Below are 10,834 nucleotides of genomic sequence, written 5' to 3'. Positions count from 1 at the left end.
CCTTTCTTGCATTCATATTGAGTAAATTTGGAGCTCAGTAGGCAGTTAATAATCACCCATTCTCCTATCTATCAAAATAAGTTCGTATCTCAGACACTTGCTGCCTAAAACTTGATTTTTATTATTTGTTGCCTCTCAGTTTTGCGATTTCCCATATTGTACACACACTGATAAGGAAAGAGAATCAACCACAGACCCTTTGGAAAGTGAAACTGTTGCGTTGTCCGAGGAACATTGAATCATGAATGTGCTGTGTTTCTTGCCGCTGCTGCTGCTCGTCACTTGGCTGCCGCTGGACACAAAAGCGGCCAATATACTGTGCCTCGTGGGCACTGCCCGTCACAACAATCCGGGATGGACGCAGCCCCTCTTCGAGGCGCTGGCTGAACGCGGCCACAGCCTCACGGTGCTGAGCAGTGCTCCAGTTCCAAAAACAAATATCGAGGGCATCACTGTGTTCACGCTGCCCAACGAATACGATGTGCTGCAGAAGTACTTTGTCAGCCGCACGGCCTCGTATAGCTCGGTGTTTACAGCACTGCAGATTTTGGTGTGGCACGAGGCTCCTTTGGGAGGCTGCCGCGCGGTGATGGAGTCACCGGTGCTGGCAAAGCTGCGGGCCCAGCTGATCGACGAGGTAGTCGACCAAGATCTGATCATCTCCGATGCCACTAATGGCATAGAGTGCCTGCTGCCGCTGGTGCCCAAGCATCGTTCCATACCCATTCTGGGGGTGAGTGGCGGCAAGCTGACAGCGGAACTATTGAAGTTGGTCCGGGCCGAGGACACCATCAATGTGGCAAGGATTCCACACCCCATTAGCCAGCTGCCCGAAGACATGGACTTTGTGGGGCGCCTACAAAACAGTGCCCTGCATCTAGCGGATAAATTGTGAGTGTTTGATCCCCAGGAGAGTAATCCTCGTACTAATGACGTCTACATTGCCTTAGACTTCGTTGGACCGATCTTCTACCTATTTCCAGGGGCGCATTTGTGCCCACAGATCATGCCTATCCACCCCTTAAGCTGATGCTACTGAACACACACTCCACCCTGGATTATGCCCAGAATCTGCCTGGCAGCGTGATTGAAGTGGGAGGACTCCACATTTGGACCCAGTCGAGGCCCCTGCCGTCGAACATACAAAAGTTCGTGGATAAATTCATCGATGCGATTATCTACATTAATTTTCCGCACATTGATTTATTCTTTGGCATCGGCACCAAAGCCGTGCTGCACATGGCCCGGCGGCATCCCACCTACGGCTTCGTCTGGAATGTGGAGAATGTCAAGGAGCTGCCCGAGCAGATGGACAACATTTTGACGCTTCATGTGGATGCAAGACTGCAGCAGGACATCCTAGGCAAGTCCTTGGGAGTACTTCTCTCTGAGTTAAATGATTGTAAATGTTTTCCCACACAGCCCAATCCGGTGTAAAATGCTTCCTCAATCATGGCGACAGTTTCAGCCTGCAAGAGGCCATCTACTATGCCGTGCCCGTGCTGGTTATCCCCCTGATACTCGAACAGTTCAATGTGGGTCCATTGATTCTTTGTTATTTCCATATAAAATCTTCCCTCGCCTCGCCCGCAGAATGCTCAGCGCATCGAGGAACGCAATCTAGGTGTCGTACTCTCGACGAACACTTTCTTTGAGCTGACCATGGCCAGAACCCTCAAACGTCTCCTCAAGCATGAGGAAATTCGCACTGCTGTGTCCCAGGCTCAAGTCAAATTCCGCACACGTCCCATGCCGCCGCTGGAGCACGCCGTGTGGCACGCGGAGCATCTGATCAACGAACCCGAACTCTACAGCCACCTCGCCAGGCCATCCGTCCACTTTGTGGTGTCCCACTCGCTGGACACTTTGTCTATTCCAGCTATAGCTTTGCTGATATTCCTGGGCAATGTGCTCGTCCTAGTGCTTCAGTTAGTGCAATCGAACGCGGAGTCCCGGAAAGTAGGCAGGCAGATCGCTTGGGAGTCCTTGAATGAATTTTCAACTCACGCTGAGAATGAGGGTCGCCCTCCAGAAGTGGAAGCTCCAAAAATTGATGCTAATATGGGACAGCGAATGGAGAGTGTCCTGGAGAAAAAGAAGGACTGAATACTTGCTACATTAATTGATCCTAACCTAATGTATTTCCCAAGAAAAACTGTCGATTAATTAATATATGCATTTCTGATTTAAGCGAAATGATCGTTGAACCAGTTGTTATGTATTCTCTACATATATATATACATATATGTATGTACATTTTAGATTAATTTTACGTCTTTCGTATAGTCGCAGATCATTTTTGAAACAGCCCGAAAGTGGGCCATGCTCTACGATCGGACGGCTGCTCTTTCAATCTGTGGATTAAGCAAGAGCGAGGAGGTCTTAAGAGAAGATCACTGGGCAGGTAAACCGAGCGACAGGTAGACACGACTCCCTGGCCCGAACAGTTTTTATGGCGACAAGTGAGACAAAAGACGTTCACGAATGCGCTGGGCCAGCAATAAAAATCCATGTCTGTCTTCAGTGTGTTTCTGGAATTTTCCGCGACAAGAGCTGTGTACAACTGTGACTGTAAAAATGCTAACGAAGCTGCTGAAGATCAGCTGCACGTCGAGGCAGTGCACCTTTGCCAAACCCTTTGAGGCGATGCCGGGACCACGCGGCCCCTGGGGCTTGGGCAATCTCTACAACTATATGCCGGGCATTGGCTCCTATTCCTTTCTGCGGCTGCATCAGGCCGGGCAGGACAAGTACGAGCGATACGGTGCGATTGTCAGGGAAACGATGGCACCAGGACAGGACATCGTTTGGCTTTACGATCCCAAGGACATTGCCACGCTGCTGAACGAACGCGACTGTCCGCAGCGACGCAGTCATTTGGCACTCGCCCAGTACCGCCGCCAGCGTCCGCATGTGTACAAGACCACGGGTCTGCTGCCCACCAATGGCCAGGAGTGGTGGCGTCTCCGCTCACAGCTGCAGAAGGAGCTGAGTGCGCCGAAGAGCGTAAGGAACTTTATACCCCAAGTGGATGGTGTGACGCGAGAGTTTTTGGCATTCCTGCGGGAGTCAGCGGGCGAGGGAGATGCGATCGACATGCTGCCGAAGCTAACAAGATTGAATCTGGAACGTAAGTGGAGAACAAAACATCGATCCATGACCTTCCTTATAGTACAGTTCCCTTCCAGTTACTTGCCTGCTCACCTTTGGTGCCCGGCTGCAATCCTTCTCGCCAGAGGAGCAGAGCCCCCACTCCCGATCCACACACCTGATGCACGCCGCCGAGACCACCAACAGCTGTATTCTGCCCACAGATCAGGGCCTGCAGCTGTGGCGCCTTATGGAGACGCCCAGCTATCAGAAGTTGCGTAAGGCACAGACCTACATGGAGAGCGTGGCCCTCCAACTGATGGAGAGCTGCTCCTCCGCCTCCGAGCATTCCTCTCTGATTTCCACATATCTGCAGAACCCAGAGCTCGATCGGAGCGATGTGGTGGGCACTGCAGCGGATCTCCTTTTGGCTGGCATTGATACCACCTCGTATGCCTCGACGTTTCTGCTCTACCACGTGGCTCGGCACCCGGAGGTGCAGCAGAGACTCCATGCGGAGTCCAGAAGAGTGCTGCCAGATGCCGATCAGCCTCTTTCTGCGGACGCACTTCGCACGGACATCACCTATACGCGGGCGGTGCTGAAGGAGTCGCTTCGTCTGAATCCCATTTCAATTGGCGTTGGGCGCATACTCAACCAGGACACGGTGCTCAGTGGCTACCTTGTGCCCAAAGGGGTAAGCATCTTTAGCCCATCTTTAAAGGTTTCCTCTAATGAGTTTCCTTCTTCTGCAGACTACAGTTGTGACTCAAAATATGATTGCCTGCCGCCTGGAGCAGCACTTTCCGCAGCCCCTTCTCTTCCAGCCGGATCGCTGGCTCCAGCAGCGCAGCGCCTTCAATCCCTATCTGGTGCTGCCCTTTGGCCATGGAATGCGCGCCTGCATAGCCCGTCGTTTGGCGGAGCAGAACATCCATATTCTGCTCTTGCGGGTAAGAGCACGATCATCGATCTTTTCTCGTTTCCCCACAAATTTGTTAGTCTAAACGCTCTCCTCTTATGCGATTTGCATTTTCCAGCTGCTGCGTAACTTTGAGCTCATCTGGCGCGGGGGAACGGATGCCGAGTTGGATGTCGTCACGCTGCTGATCAATAAACCAGATGCCCCCGTGTTGATCGAACTGCGATCGCGTTCCAAATGATTTGCAAGTCTGAAAAGTGAGAGGAGTTGTTCAATTCAATTTTAAATAAATTGTTAATTTTAATTAATAATTATACAATAATTAGTGTAAATCATATAACTAGATCTTGCATCTTATGTAATTGAAAAGGCTGCGGGTGTTTTGGTCTAATTACTAGGGAAATTCATTCTACAAAAATTCATCCAAATAGTATGCTGGGGAGCCAACCGAGGGCCGCTGCCGCATAACGTAATACTCGACAAACTATTTTTGTTTGCTGTGGGCCCCTGCCACTCAGTGTTGGGTTATTTTTGGTTTGATTATATAAATTTCTTCGAGTATTTCTTTTGTTATAGGAATTACCATGGTAAGACAAACCTGGTGGACAGCGCAGCATATACACGCGTTTAGTATATGTGATGACTAAATATAATTATAGATATACGGGGTTAACTCGTATTCCATTTGGGTTTGTTAAGTGTATATGGCTCTATAAAAGTGGTCCGTCCGACTAAGCCCCCTCTACTTCTGTCTCTCACGTCACTGTACCGGAAGTACAGTCTCGACAGTGAAAACCTATACAAACTACTACCTGTTTCGCGTACTTTCAAGTCAAAAATATATTTATCCTTGATGGTGGAGGGGGAAGCATTTATAGCCTCCATTCCATCCTATACAGTGTATACTGTGTACTATCCGTAGTACCATTACTAATCAGATCTAACCTATAAGGACTTTGGTTGTTTGCCGCACTACTCGCTAGGATGATTGGTGAAAAAATACATCTAGATATATAGAAGACAGGTCCTCGGGTGGAGGGCGACTGCTCCTCTAGCTATGGTGAACAAAAAAAATGTTTCATCTGTTTGTTCAGAAGACATTTTTCCAGGAAGCGGTTCGCGTTGAATCGTGCGACTATGGCTATCGTTGAATATGTGTGTGTGTGTGTTCGATGAGAGGATGAGATATGATTCTGGCCTCCGTTTCGTCCGTGTTCTGCTGCCCCTCCAGTCTGTGGAGTTCTCTACACTTCCAGCAGCAGAACCTCCTCATGCTAGAGTATGTTCAGCAGCGACGAGTCCATCATCCGATCATCGTACAGACTCAGCGTCTTGCTGGCCCTGGCCTTTCGCACCGATGGCGGCACATCCCCAGGGGTCTTCACACGCTCCGCGGGATCCCTGAGTCGCTCGCTGCTCCCTCGACCGCTGAAGACCTCACGGAACACCTCCAAACTATGCTGGCGGCGCATCTGTTGCTCCGTGGGCAGACCATGGCCCTGGCCATGGCTCTGGCTCGTCACCAGCAGGGAGTTCGTGCGCAGATGACCCGGCCGCCGTTTGGTGGAGGGTCGTGTGAGGGTCTGCAGTTCGTTTCCATGGCTTAAGATGCAATTGTTATTCGTGCTGCTGCTGTTGATGTGCTTGATGAGGCTGCTGGACAGAGATCGGGGCACTATATGGGCGGGAGTGCCACTCCGCTGCTCCGCACTACGCAGCTGCACGGGCAGTGGCTTGTTATCCAGCGGTTGGCGGGGGCTCAGATCGAGATTGTTGGGTCGCCGCATGCCGCTGCCCGTTTTGAGTGCCGCCACCAAGTTGGACTTCTCCTCGCCCAGCTGCAGTTGGCGGCACAGTTCCTCCGCGTGCTCCTTGCGGAAGAGCTTCTTGTGGATGAGCGCACGGACTCCATGCCAGCCGCGTAGCTTGTGGTCCGTGTTCTGCTGCTTGGGGAATCCCTGCCCTAGGCTGGAATTCGCGTTGGTGTTCTTCTGGTGATGATGCTGGTGATGGGCGGGAACGACTCCGCCGTTTGGTGGCAGCAGCTCCTCCACACCCACATCGTGCTCCAGGCAGGACAGGCTGTTCTCCTGGGGCTGCGTCAGAAAGCTGTGCTTCTTGCTTCGTTCCACGAGCACCGGCGGCGTTCGCAGCGGCAATGGCGCCAGATTTCGCTCCTGGCAGGGATTCCTACCCTGGTACGGCTGGAGCTGCTGTTGCGTGTAGCTCAAATGGTTCTTCTCCGTCGGCAGCTGCTGGTTCGGCGGCGGCTGCAGCAGTCCGGCCGTATCCGAGCTCATCTGGTGATGCACTGCAGCCGCCGTCGTTGTCGTAGTCGGATGTACCTGCTCCAGGGATGTGGGCGATGCCAGGTTGTTGGTGTTCAGCAGCGGACTGGCCGGCTGCGCCTGCAGGCGTGGCTTTAGTCCCGACATCTCCTGCATCCGCTCTTCGGCGCACAGGGACGTCAGCCTGGCATCCGCATCGTGGTCCCAGCAATCCTCACACGTGTCCCGCACCACCTTGGCCGCTGCACCACCCCCCCAGCCGGCGGGAAAAAGCGGTCGGGCCTTGTGACGCACCACCAGCGCCTGCATCTGGTCGAAACTGGGATGGGAGCCCACCTCATGCTCGTATGGGGCCTTGTAGAGCGGCGTCATCTGTCCGGCGGCATAAAAGTCAGCGCAGCGAGTGGACACCTCCCAGAGAACGAGGCCGAGGGCATAGACATCCATCTGTTTGAGGGACGTCTCGCAGTCGCGCAGATTGACGGCTCCCTCTAGCAGCTCTGGGGCCATGTAGCGCAGCGTTCCCACCTCATTGATGCTCTTGGTCTCGGCCATGGCCACCTCGCCCTTGTACTCGTACTTGGAGCCAAACACCTTCAGCGCGAAGCCAAAGTCCGCAATGCAACACGATAGATCCGCCTGGACGAGCACGTTCCTCGTGTTGATGTCGCGATGGGCCACGCAGGGCTTGTGCTGATCCCCCAGCCGTAGTTCCGTGTGCAGGTGCGAGATGCCACGCGTGATGGAGCGCAGCATGCCGCAGCATTGCGAAAAGTCCAGTGTATTGGCTATCAGCCAGTCCTGAAGGCACCCCAGTGGCGCCAGCGACAGCACCAGCTGGTACTCCATCCGTCCATCCATGGTGCAGCGTTCATCGTATCCTAAAAGAGTGCAAAAAATCGATTAAAATGGAAATCACGCACCTCCCAGGGGGGGAGACATCCTCACCAAAGTAACTCAGCAACGCCGGACAATCCATCAGCGGCAGGGCGTAGATGTTCCTCTCGTTCACATAGTACTGATGATGCTCCTCCGGGTAGATCTTCACAGCCACCTCCTGATCGTGCAGCAGACCCTTCATTACCGTTCCGTACTTGCCACTGCCCAGCATTCCAATCAGATTCATGTTGTCCACATTCCGCAGATTGGAACTGTATCCTGGTCCCGACGGTGCCAACGGTGACTCCTCCGGTTCCGGCTTCTCCTTGGGACCGCGACAATACTGCACGGCCAGGATGATGCCTATCAGGATGGCGGTGAGACCTCCGGCAACGCCCAGCATTGTGCTGGCCAGAAAGGACTGCTGCTGCTTGCTCGTCGCCAGATTGGTGAGCGGTGAGCGGACATCGTTGGAGCCCAGCTCCAGGGGTGCGGGCTCCACCACTGCAAACTCGGCATTGCACACATCTCCCGAACAGCAGCAATAGTACAGGGAGTTGGTCCTCGAAGTGGGTGCCGAACTGGTACACTCCGACTGGCTGCAGATGGAGTTTCGATCGGTGTTGTCCTTCCAGCAGCCTGTTGGGGATTAATGGATAGATTTATTGGAATTATCTCTCTCTTTATAGAGGGACACTCACCCTGCTTGACTATTCTCGTTGTTCCATTCAAGGTCTGATTCCACAGGGTAAAGCAAAAGGTGTATCCCTCGGAGCAGCTGCGTCTGTGCGGCTCATTTGGAATGGCACTGGGCTCGATTTGCTGCTCCAGCAGCTCCCCGCTGTTCTCCTGCTCGGAATCATCGTCGTGCAGTGAGTTATCGTTCTCCATGTAGCTCATGCAGCTGTACTGACGACTCGGAACAGGAGCTATCGAAACGATAGAGAGAGAGTGGAGAGGTTTGCATTAGCAGCTGCACCTTTATGGGGCATCGAATACTTACAGCTCCTGGCCAGTGAGATCAGGGCCACAAGCAACCAGCTCCATGTAAATCGATTCATTTTGAGAATCCTTTTTATAGCTTCCTTGTGCCTGTTGTTGCCCTTTTTTTTAGGATCTATCGATTCTATCGTTTCGTGGCCACTCCAAATTTACGGCATTTTGGCATTTGGCTAAAACTGCGGAGAGAGCTGAAAATATTTTATAAATACATATTGCTGTTGACGCAACACAATCATAATTATCAATTGTCTGCGATCCACTACGAGGGATGAGGGATACTATACCCGCTGTTCTCGAGTGTGTATCAATATGCGATGGGAATTTGCAAGTTTTGCAACTTTATCAAGAGCCGTGTGCCAACCAACCGATAATGCCGGACCCAGATAAATTCCAATTCCAGCCAGCAACGATCACCACAGAGTGTGGTCTGCGTTCTCCCACACCCACAAATCCAGTCACTGGGGAGAACGCGGCTGCACTTTGGAAACCATACGGAACCAGGCGCCGCCTGTCCATGGAAAACATCATTGAATGGAGACGACCTCAACTAGGGGATACCCAAATCCATAGGGAGTGACAATAAATTATAAGCGCGCTAATATGCCCTTAGAGGCATACGGTAAAGGGTACGAAATTCTCTTCTTCTTTTTCTGTCTCCCACTCGAGACGCTGATTAGAAAATTTAGCAGGCATTAATTATGTGGCTGGTTAAGCTTATTACGCTCTCCCCCCACTGTACATATATAAAGTAAACATGTTCATATGTACATGTATGTAGTCATATGTATGTGTATGGTGAGTGATTTGCATTGGGGAGACATTTGGGTTAATTGTGGGTGACGGAGCATGAAATTTTCAGCGAGATAAGAATTTTTTATAACATTAGGAGGCTACGATACGATTATCAAATCGCTTCCCAATCAACCACTTTTTAAACATGAAAAAACATTAAAGACATTAAAGAATGACAAGCTCGACACCTTTACCGTATTTAGATGTGGATGGGAAGGAGCTTTGATCTGTAGTCAAGGGAGTCGGACTAAGATTAATATCTACCAGACTAAAAGGCAGTTTAAATATGCGTTACTTTTCTGTTCTCAAGTTTCGAAATTTCTGTTCGACTTCTTGGACGTCCCCACCACACCACACGAGATCTCTGGAGTTCTGTGCTCTCTCACCCTCTTCGCCCAACTTTTGTTTCTGTTTTTGCACGTTATCGCCCGCAGAGTGAGTCCCCCCACCCCCTTTCTTTCAGCACGCATCGACCGGCTAGCTACTCTCTCTCTCCCCCTGCTCCCCTCTGGCGCATGCGCAGACACTGCAAGCCAAAGAGAGCAGAGCGAGGCAGCAACTCTCTGCCGCGCCATAACAGGTTCTGCTGCTGGCGCTGTCTCAAGTGGTGTTGGTGATTCCAAGCAGGGGGAGGGGTAATGTGGGGTGGTTCGAAGAGCAGCCGGGTGCTCCCGCACGATAGCCGACGGCGCCAGGTAATTTCAAATGCTGCTTGCCACCCTTGCCAAAGTGTGGAGGTGTATCTGCTGCAGCAGTAGCTATGGAGGTGAATCTGCTGCAGCAGTAGCTACGACAAACTATTTACTATTGTGTGTGAAAAAGGGTATGCGAGTGTCGTTGTGTTGTTGGGGCCTGATTAACTTTTTGCGTGTGCATTTTGTCCATGTCCACGCTTTCGTTTGTGTGTGTGTGTGTGTGTGTGTGTGTGTGTGTGTGAGAGTGTTTCGGGGTTCATCTTCGTTTGTCAAAGGTAAATAAAAGGCAAGGTATGCCTTTTTTCAAAAGTTACCTAATTTGCTCATTGCGTGAAGATGTGTGTACGCTGTATGTGTGACAGCGGCTCACTCTCTGCTGAATGTGCATTGCTTTGGTTTGGCTGCACTTTTCAATTGCGACATTCAGCTGAAGACGCGATGCGACATGCAAAATCAATGCGCGACACAAAAGTGCAAGCAAGACAGCAACAACAACAGCAACAACAACAACGATAATGGCAAAGTGAATGTGAATGTGTCTCAGGGGGGGTCTGGGGTCTGGTCTGGTCTTTTGTTAACTCCTCTCTTCTCTCTATTTGCCAGGGTGGGTGGCCGCCGCCGCTCCAACTGTCTGTGCGAGTGTATTATGTGTGTTTATGGTGCTGGTGTGCGTGCGCAGAGACGAATAAAAAATTGATTTTTCCAAGACATTTTTCTCGGGTCCAAGTTGTTTGCGGAAAAACTTGAACCGCAAACTCAAACACTTCGCTGCAACTGCACATACACTCGGAATTCAGGGCATGCTCCGCACTGCAGTGGCACTCTCTATATACAGATTTTTACGAGATAGTTTTATTAACTATTTTTTTTTTGCACTGCAAAAGTTACACACCGCAAAACTTTATTGTTGGGTGCCCGGCGCCAGTCGCGTCTGCTCACCGTCGACGTTGTTGGCTTTTGGGGGCTTTTTATGGTGCTTTAAACTAGTTTGCTGGATGGCCGCGCCGACTTCGCCCGCTCGAAGTAAGTAAATGAATGCGAGAGCCAGTGCCACTGCGTTTGGGGTCTTTGGCGTCGCTGTCGTCGCTGCTCTCGCTCTCTCTCTCTCCGGATGCCAATCGTTTTGAGTGCTGAAGAAGTAGGCATGCGTGTATTTACGAAGCAGC

At 51.4% G+C, this 10,834-nt stretch overlaps 3 protein-coding genes across 4 annotated transcripts; 2 read left to right on the top strand and 1 right to left on the bottom strand.

Moving 5' to 3' along the window:
- Nucleotides 1-81: 81 nt before the first annotated feature.
- LOC111073659 (UDP-glycosyltransferase UGT5) lies at nucleotides 82-2,191 on the top strand. Its single transcript, XM_022366083.2, has 4 exons — nucleotides 82-891; nucleotides 951-1,363; nucleotides 1,423-1,535; nucleotides 1,594-2,191. The coding sequence occupies exons 1-4, from the start codon at nucleotides 242-244 to the stop codon at nucleotides 2,104-2,106; spliced, it is 1,689 nt and encodes a 562-aa protein (XP_022221775.1). The 5' UTR covers nucleotides 82-241; the 3' UTR covers nucleotides 2,107-2,191.
- Nucleotides 2,192-2,511: 320 nt separating this feature from the next.
- Nucleotides 2,512-4,345, top strand: LOC111073660 (cytochrome P450 302a1, mitochondrial). The gene is made up of 4 exons (XM_022366084.2): nucleotides 2,512-3,130; nucleotides 3,189-3,787; nucleotides 3,846-4,043; nucleotides 4,131-4,345. The coding sequence occupies exons 1-4, from the start codon at nucleotides 2,578-2,580 to the stop codon at nucleotides 4,251-4,253; spliced, it is 1,473 nt and encodes a 490-aa protein (XP_022221776.2). The 5' UTR covers nucleotides 2,512-2,577; the 3' UTR covers nucleotides 4,254-4,345.
- Nucleotides 4,325-10,698, bottom strand: LOC111073658 (bone morphogenetic protein receptor type-2). 2 transcript variants are annotated; one of them, XM_022366081.2, is made up of 5 exons: nucleotides 10,561-10,698; nucleotides 8,183-8,369; nucleotides 7,881-8,108; nucleotides 7,249-7,818; nucleotides 4,325-7,181 (listed from the first exon to the last, which is right to left on the bottom strand). In XM_022366081.2, the coding sequence occupies exons 2-5, from the start codon at nucleotides 8,238-8,240 to the stop codon at nucleotides 5,287-5,289; spliced, it is 2,751 nt and encodes a 916-aa protein (XP_022221773.1). In that variant the 5' UTR covers nucleotides 8,241-8,369; nucleotides 10,561-10,698; the 3' UTR covers nucleotides 4,325-5,286. The 2 variants fall into 2 exon arrangements, with proteins under 2 accessions (XP_022221773.1, XP_022221774.1); XM_022366082.2 differs by having other exon boundaries at nucleotides 10,608-10,670.
- Between the last annotated feature and the right edge of the window lie 136 nt (nucleotides 10,699-10,834).

The sequence above is a fragment of the Drosophila obscura genome, unplaced genomic scaffold, assembly GCF_018151105.1.
Source record: "Drosophila obscura isolate BZ-5 IFL unplaced genomic scaffold, ASM1815110v1 contig_200, whole genome shotgun sequence".
Classification (NCBI taxonomy): domain Eukaryota; kingdom Metazoa; phylum Arthropoda; class Insecta; order Diptera; family Drosophilidae; genus Drosophila; species Drosophila obscura.
The sequence above is the reverse complement of the archived record's forward strand: the minus strand, read 5'-3'. Positions and strand labels throughout refer to the sequence as shown.

Excerpts from the sequence above, each read along its gene's own strand:
- LOC111073659 (XM_022366083.2), top strand. The coding sequence starts at position 242 with ATGAATGTGCTGTGTTTCTTGCCGCTGCTGCTGCTCGTCACTTGGCTG. Across the intron at positions 1,364-1,422 it reads ACTGCAGCAGGACATCCTAG|CCCAATCCGGTGTAAAATGC; the intron begins GCAAGTCCTTGG and ends TTTCCCACACAG. Across the intron at positions 1,536-1,593 it reads TGATACTCGAACAGTTCAAT|AATGCTCAGCGCATCGAGGA; the intron begins GTGGGTCCATTG and ends CCTCGCCCGCAG.
- LOC111073660 (XM_022366084.2), top strand. The coding sequence starts at position 2,578 with ATGCTAACGAAGCTGCTGAAGATCAGCTGCACGTCGAGGCAGTGCACC. Across the intron at positions 3,131-3,188 it reads AACAAGATTGAATCTGGAAC|TTACTTGCCTGCTCACCTTT; the intron begins GTAAGTGGAGAA and ends GTTCCCTTCCAG. Across the intron at positions 3,788-3,845 it reads GCTACCTTGTGCCCAAAGGG|ACTACAGTTGTGACTCAAAA; the intron begins GTAAGCATCTTT and ends CTTCTTCTGCAG.
- LOC111073658 (XM_022366081.2), bottom strand. The coding sequence starts at position 8,240 with ATGAATCGATTTACATGGAGCTGGTTGCTTGTGGCCCTGATCTCACTG. Across the intron at positions 7,819-7,880 it reads AACGAGAATAGTCAAGCAGG|GCTGCTGGAAGGACAACACC; the intron begins GTGAGTGTCCCT and ends AATCCCCAACAG. Across the intron at positions 7,182-7,248 it reads GGCGTTGCTGAGTTACTTTG|GATACGATGAACGCTGCACC; the intron begins GTGAGGATGTCT and ends GCACTCTTTTAG.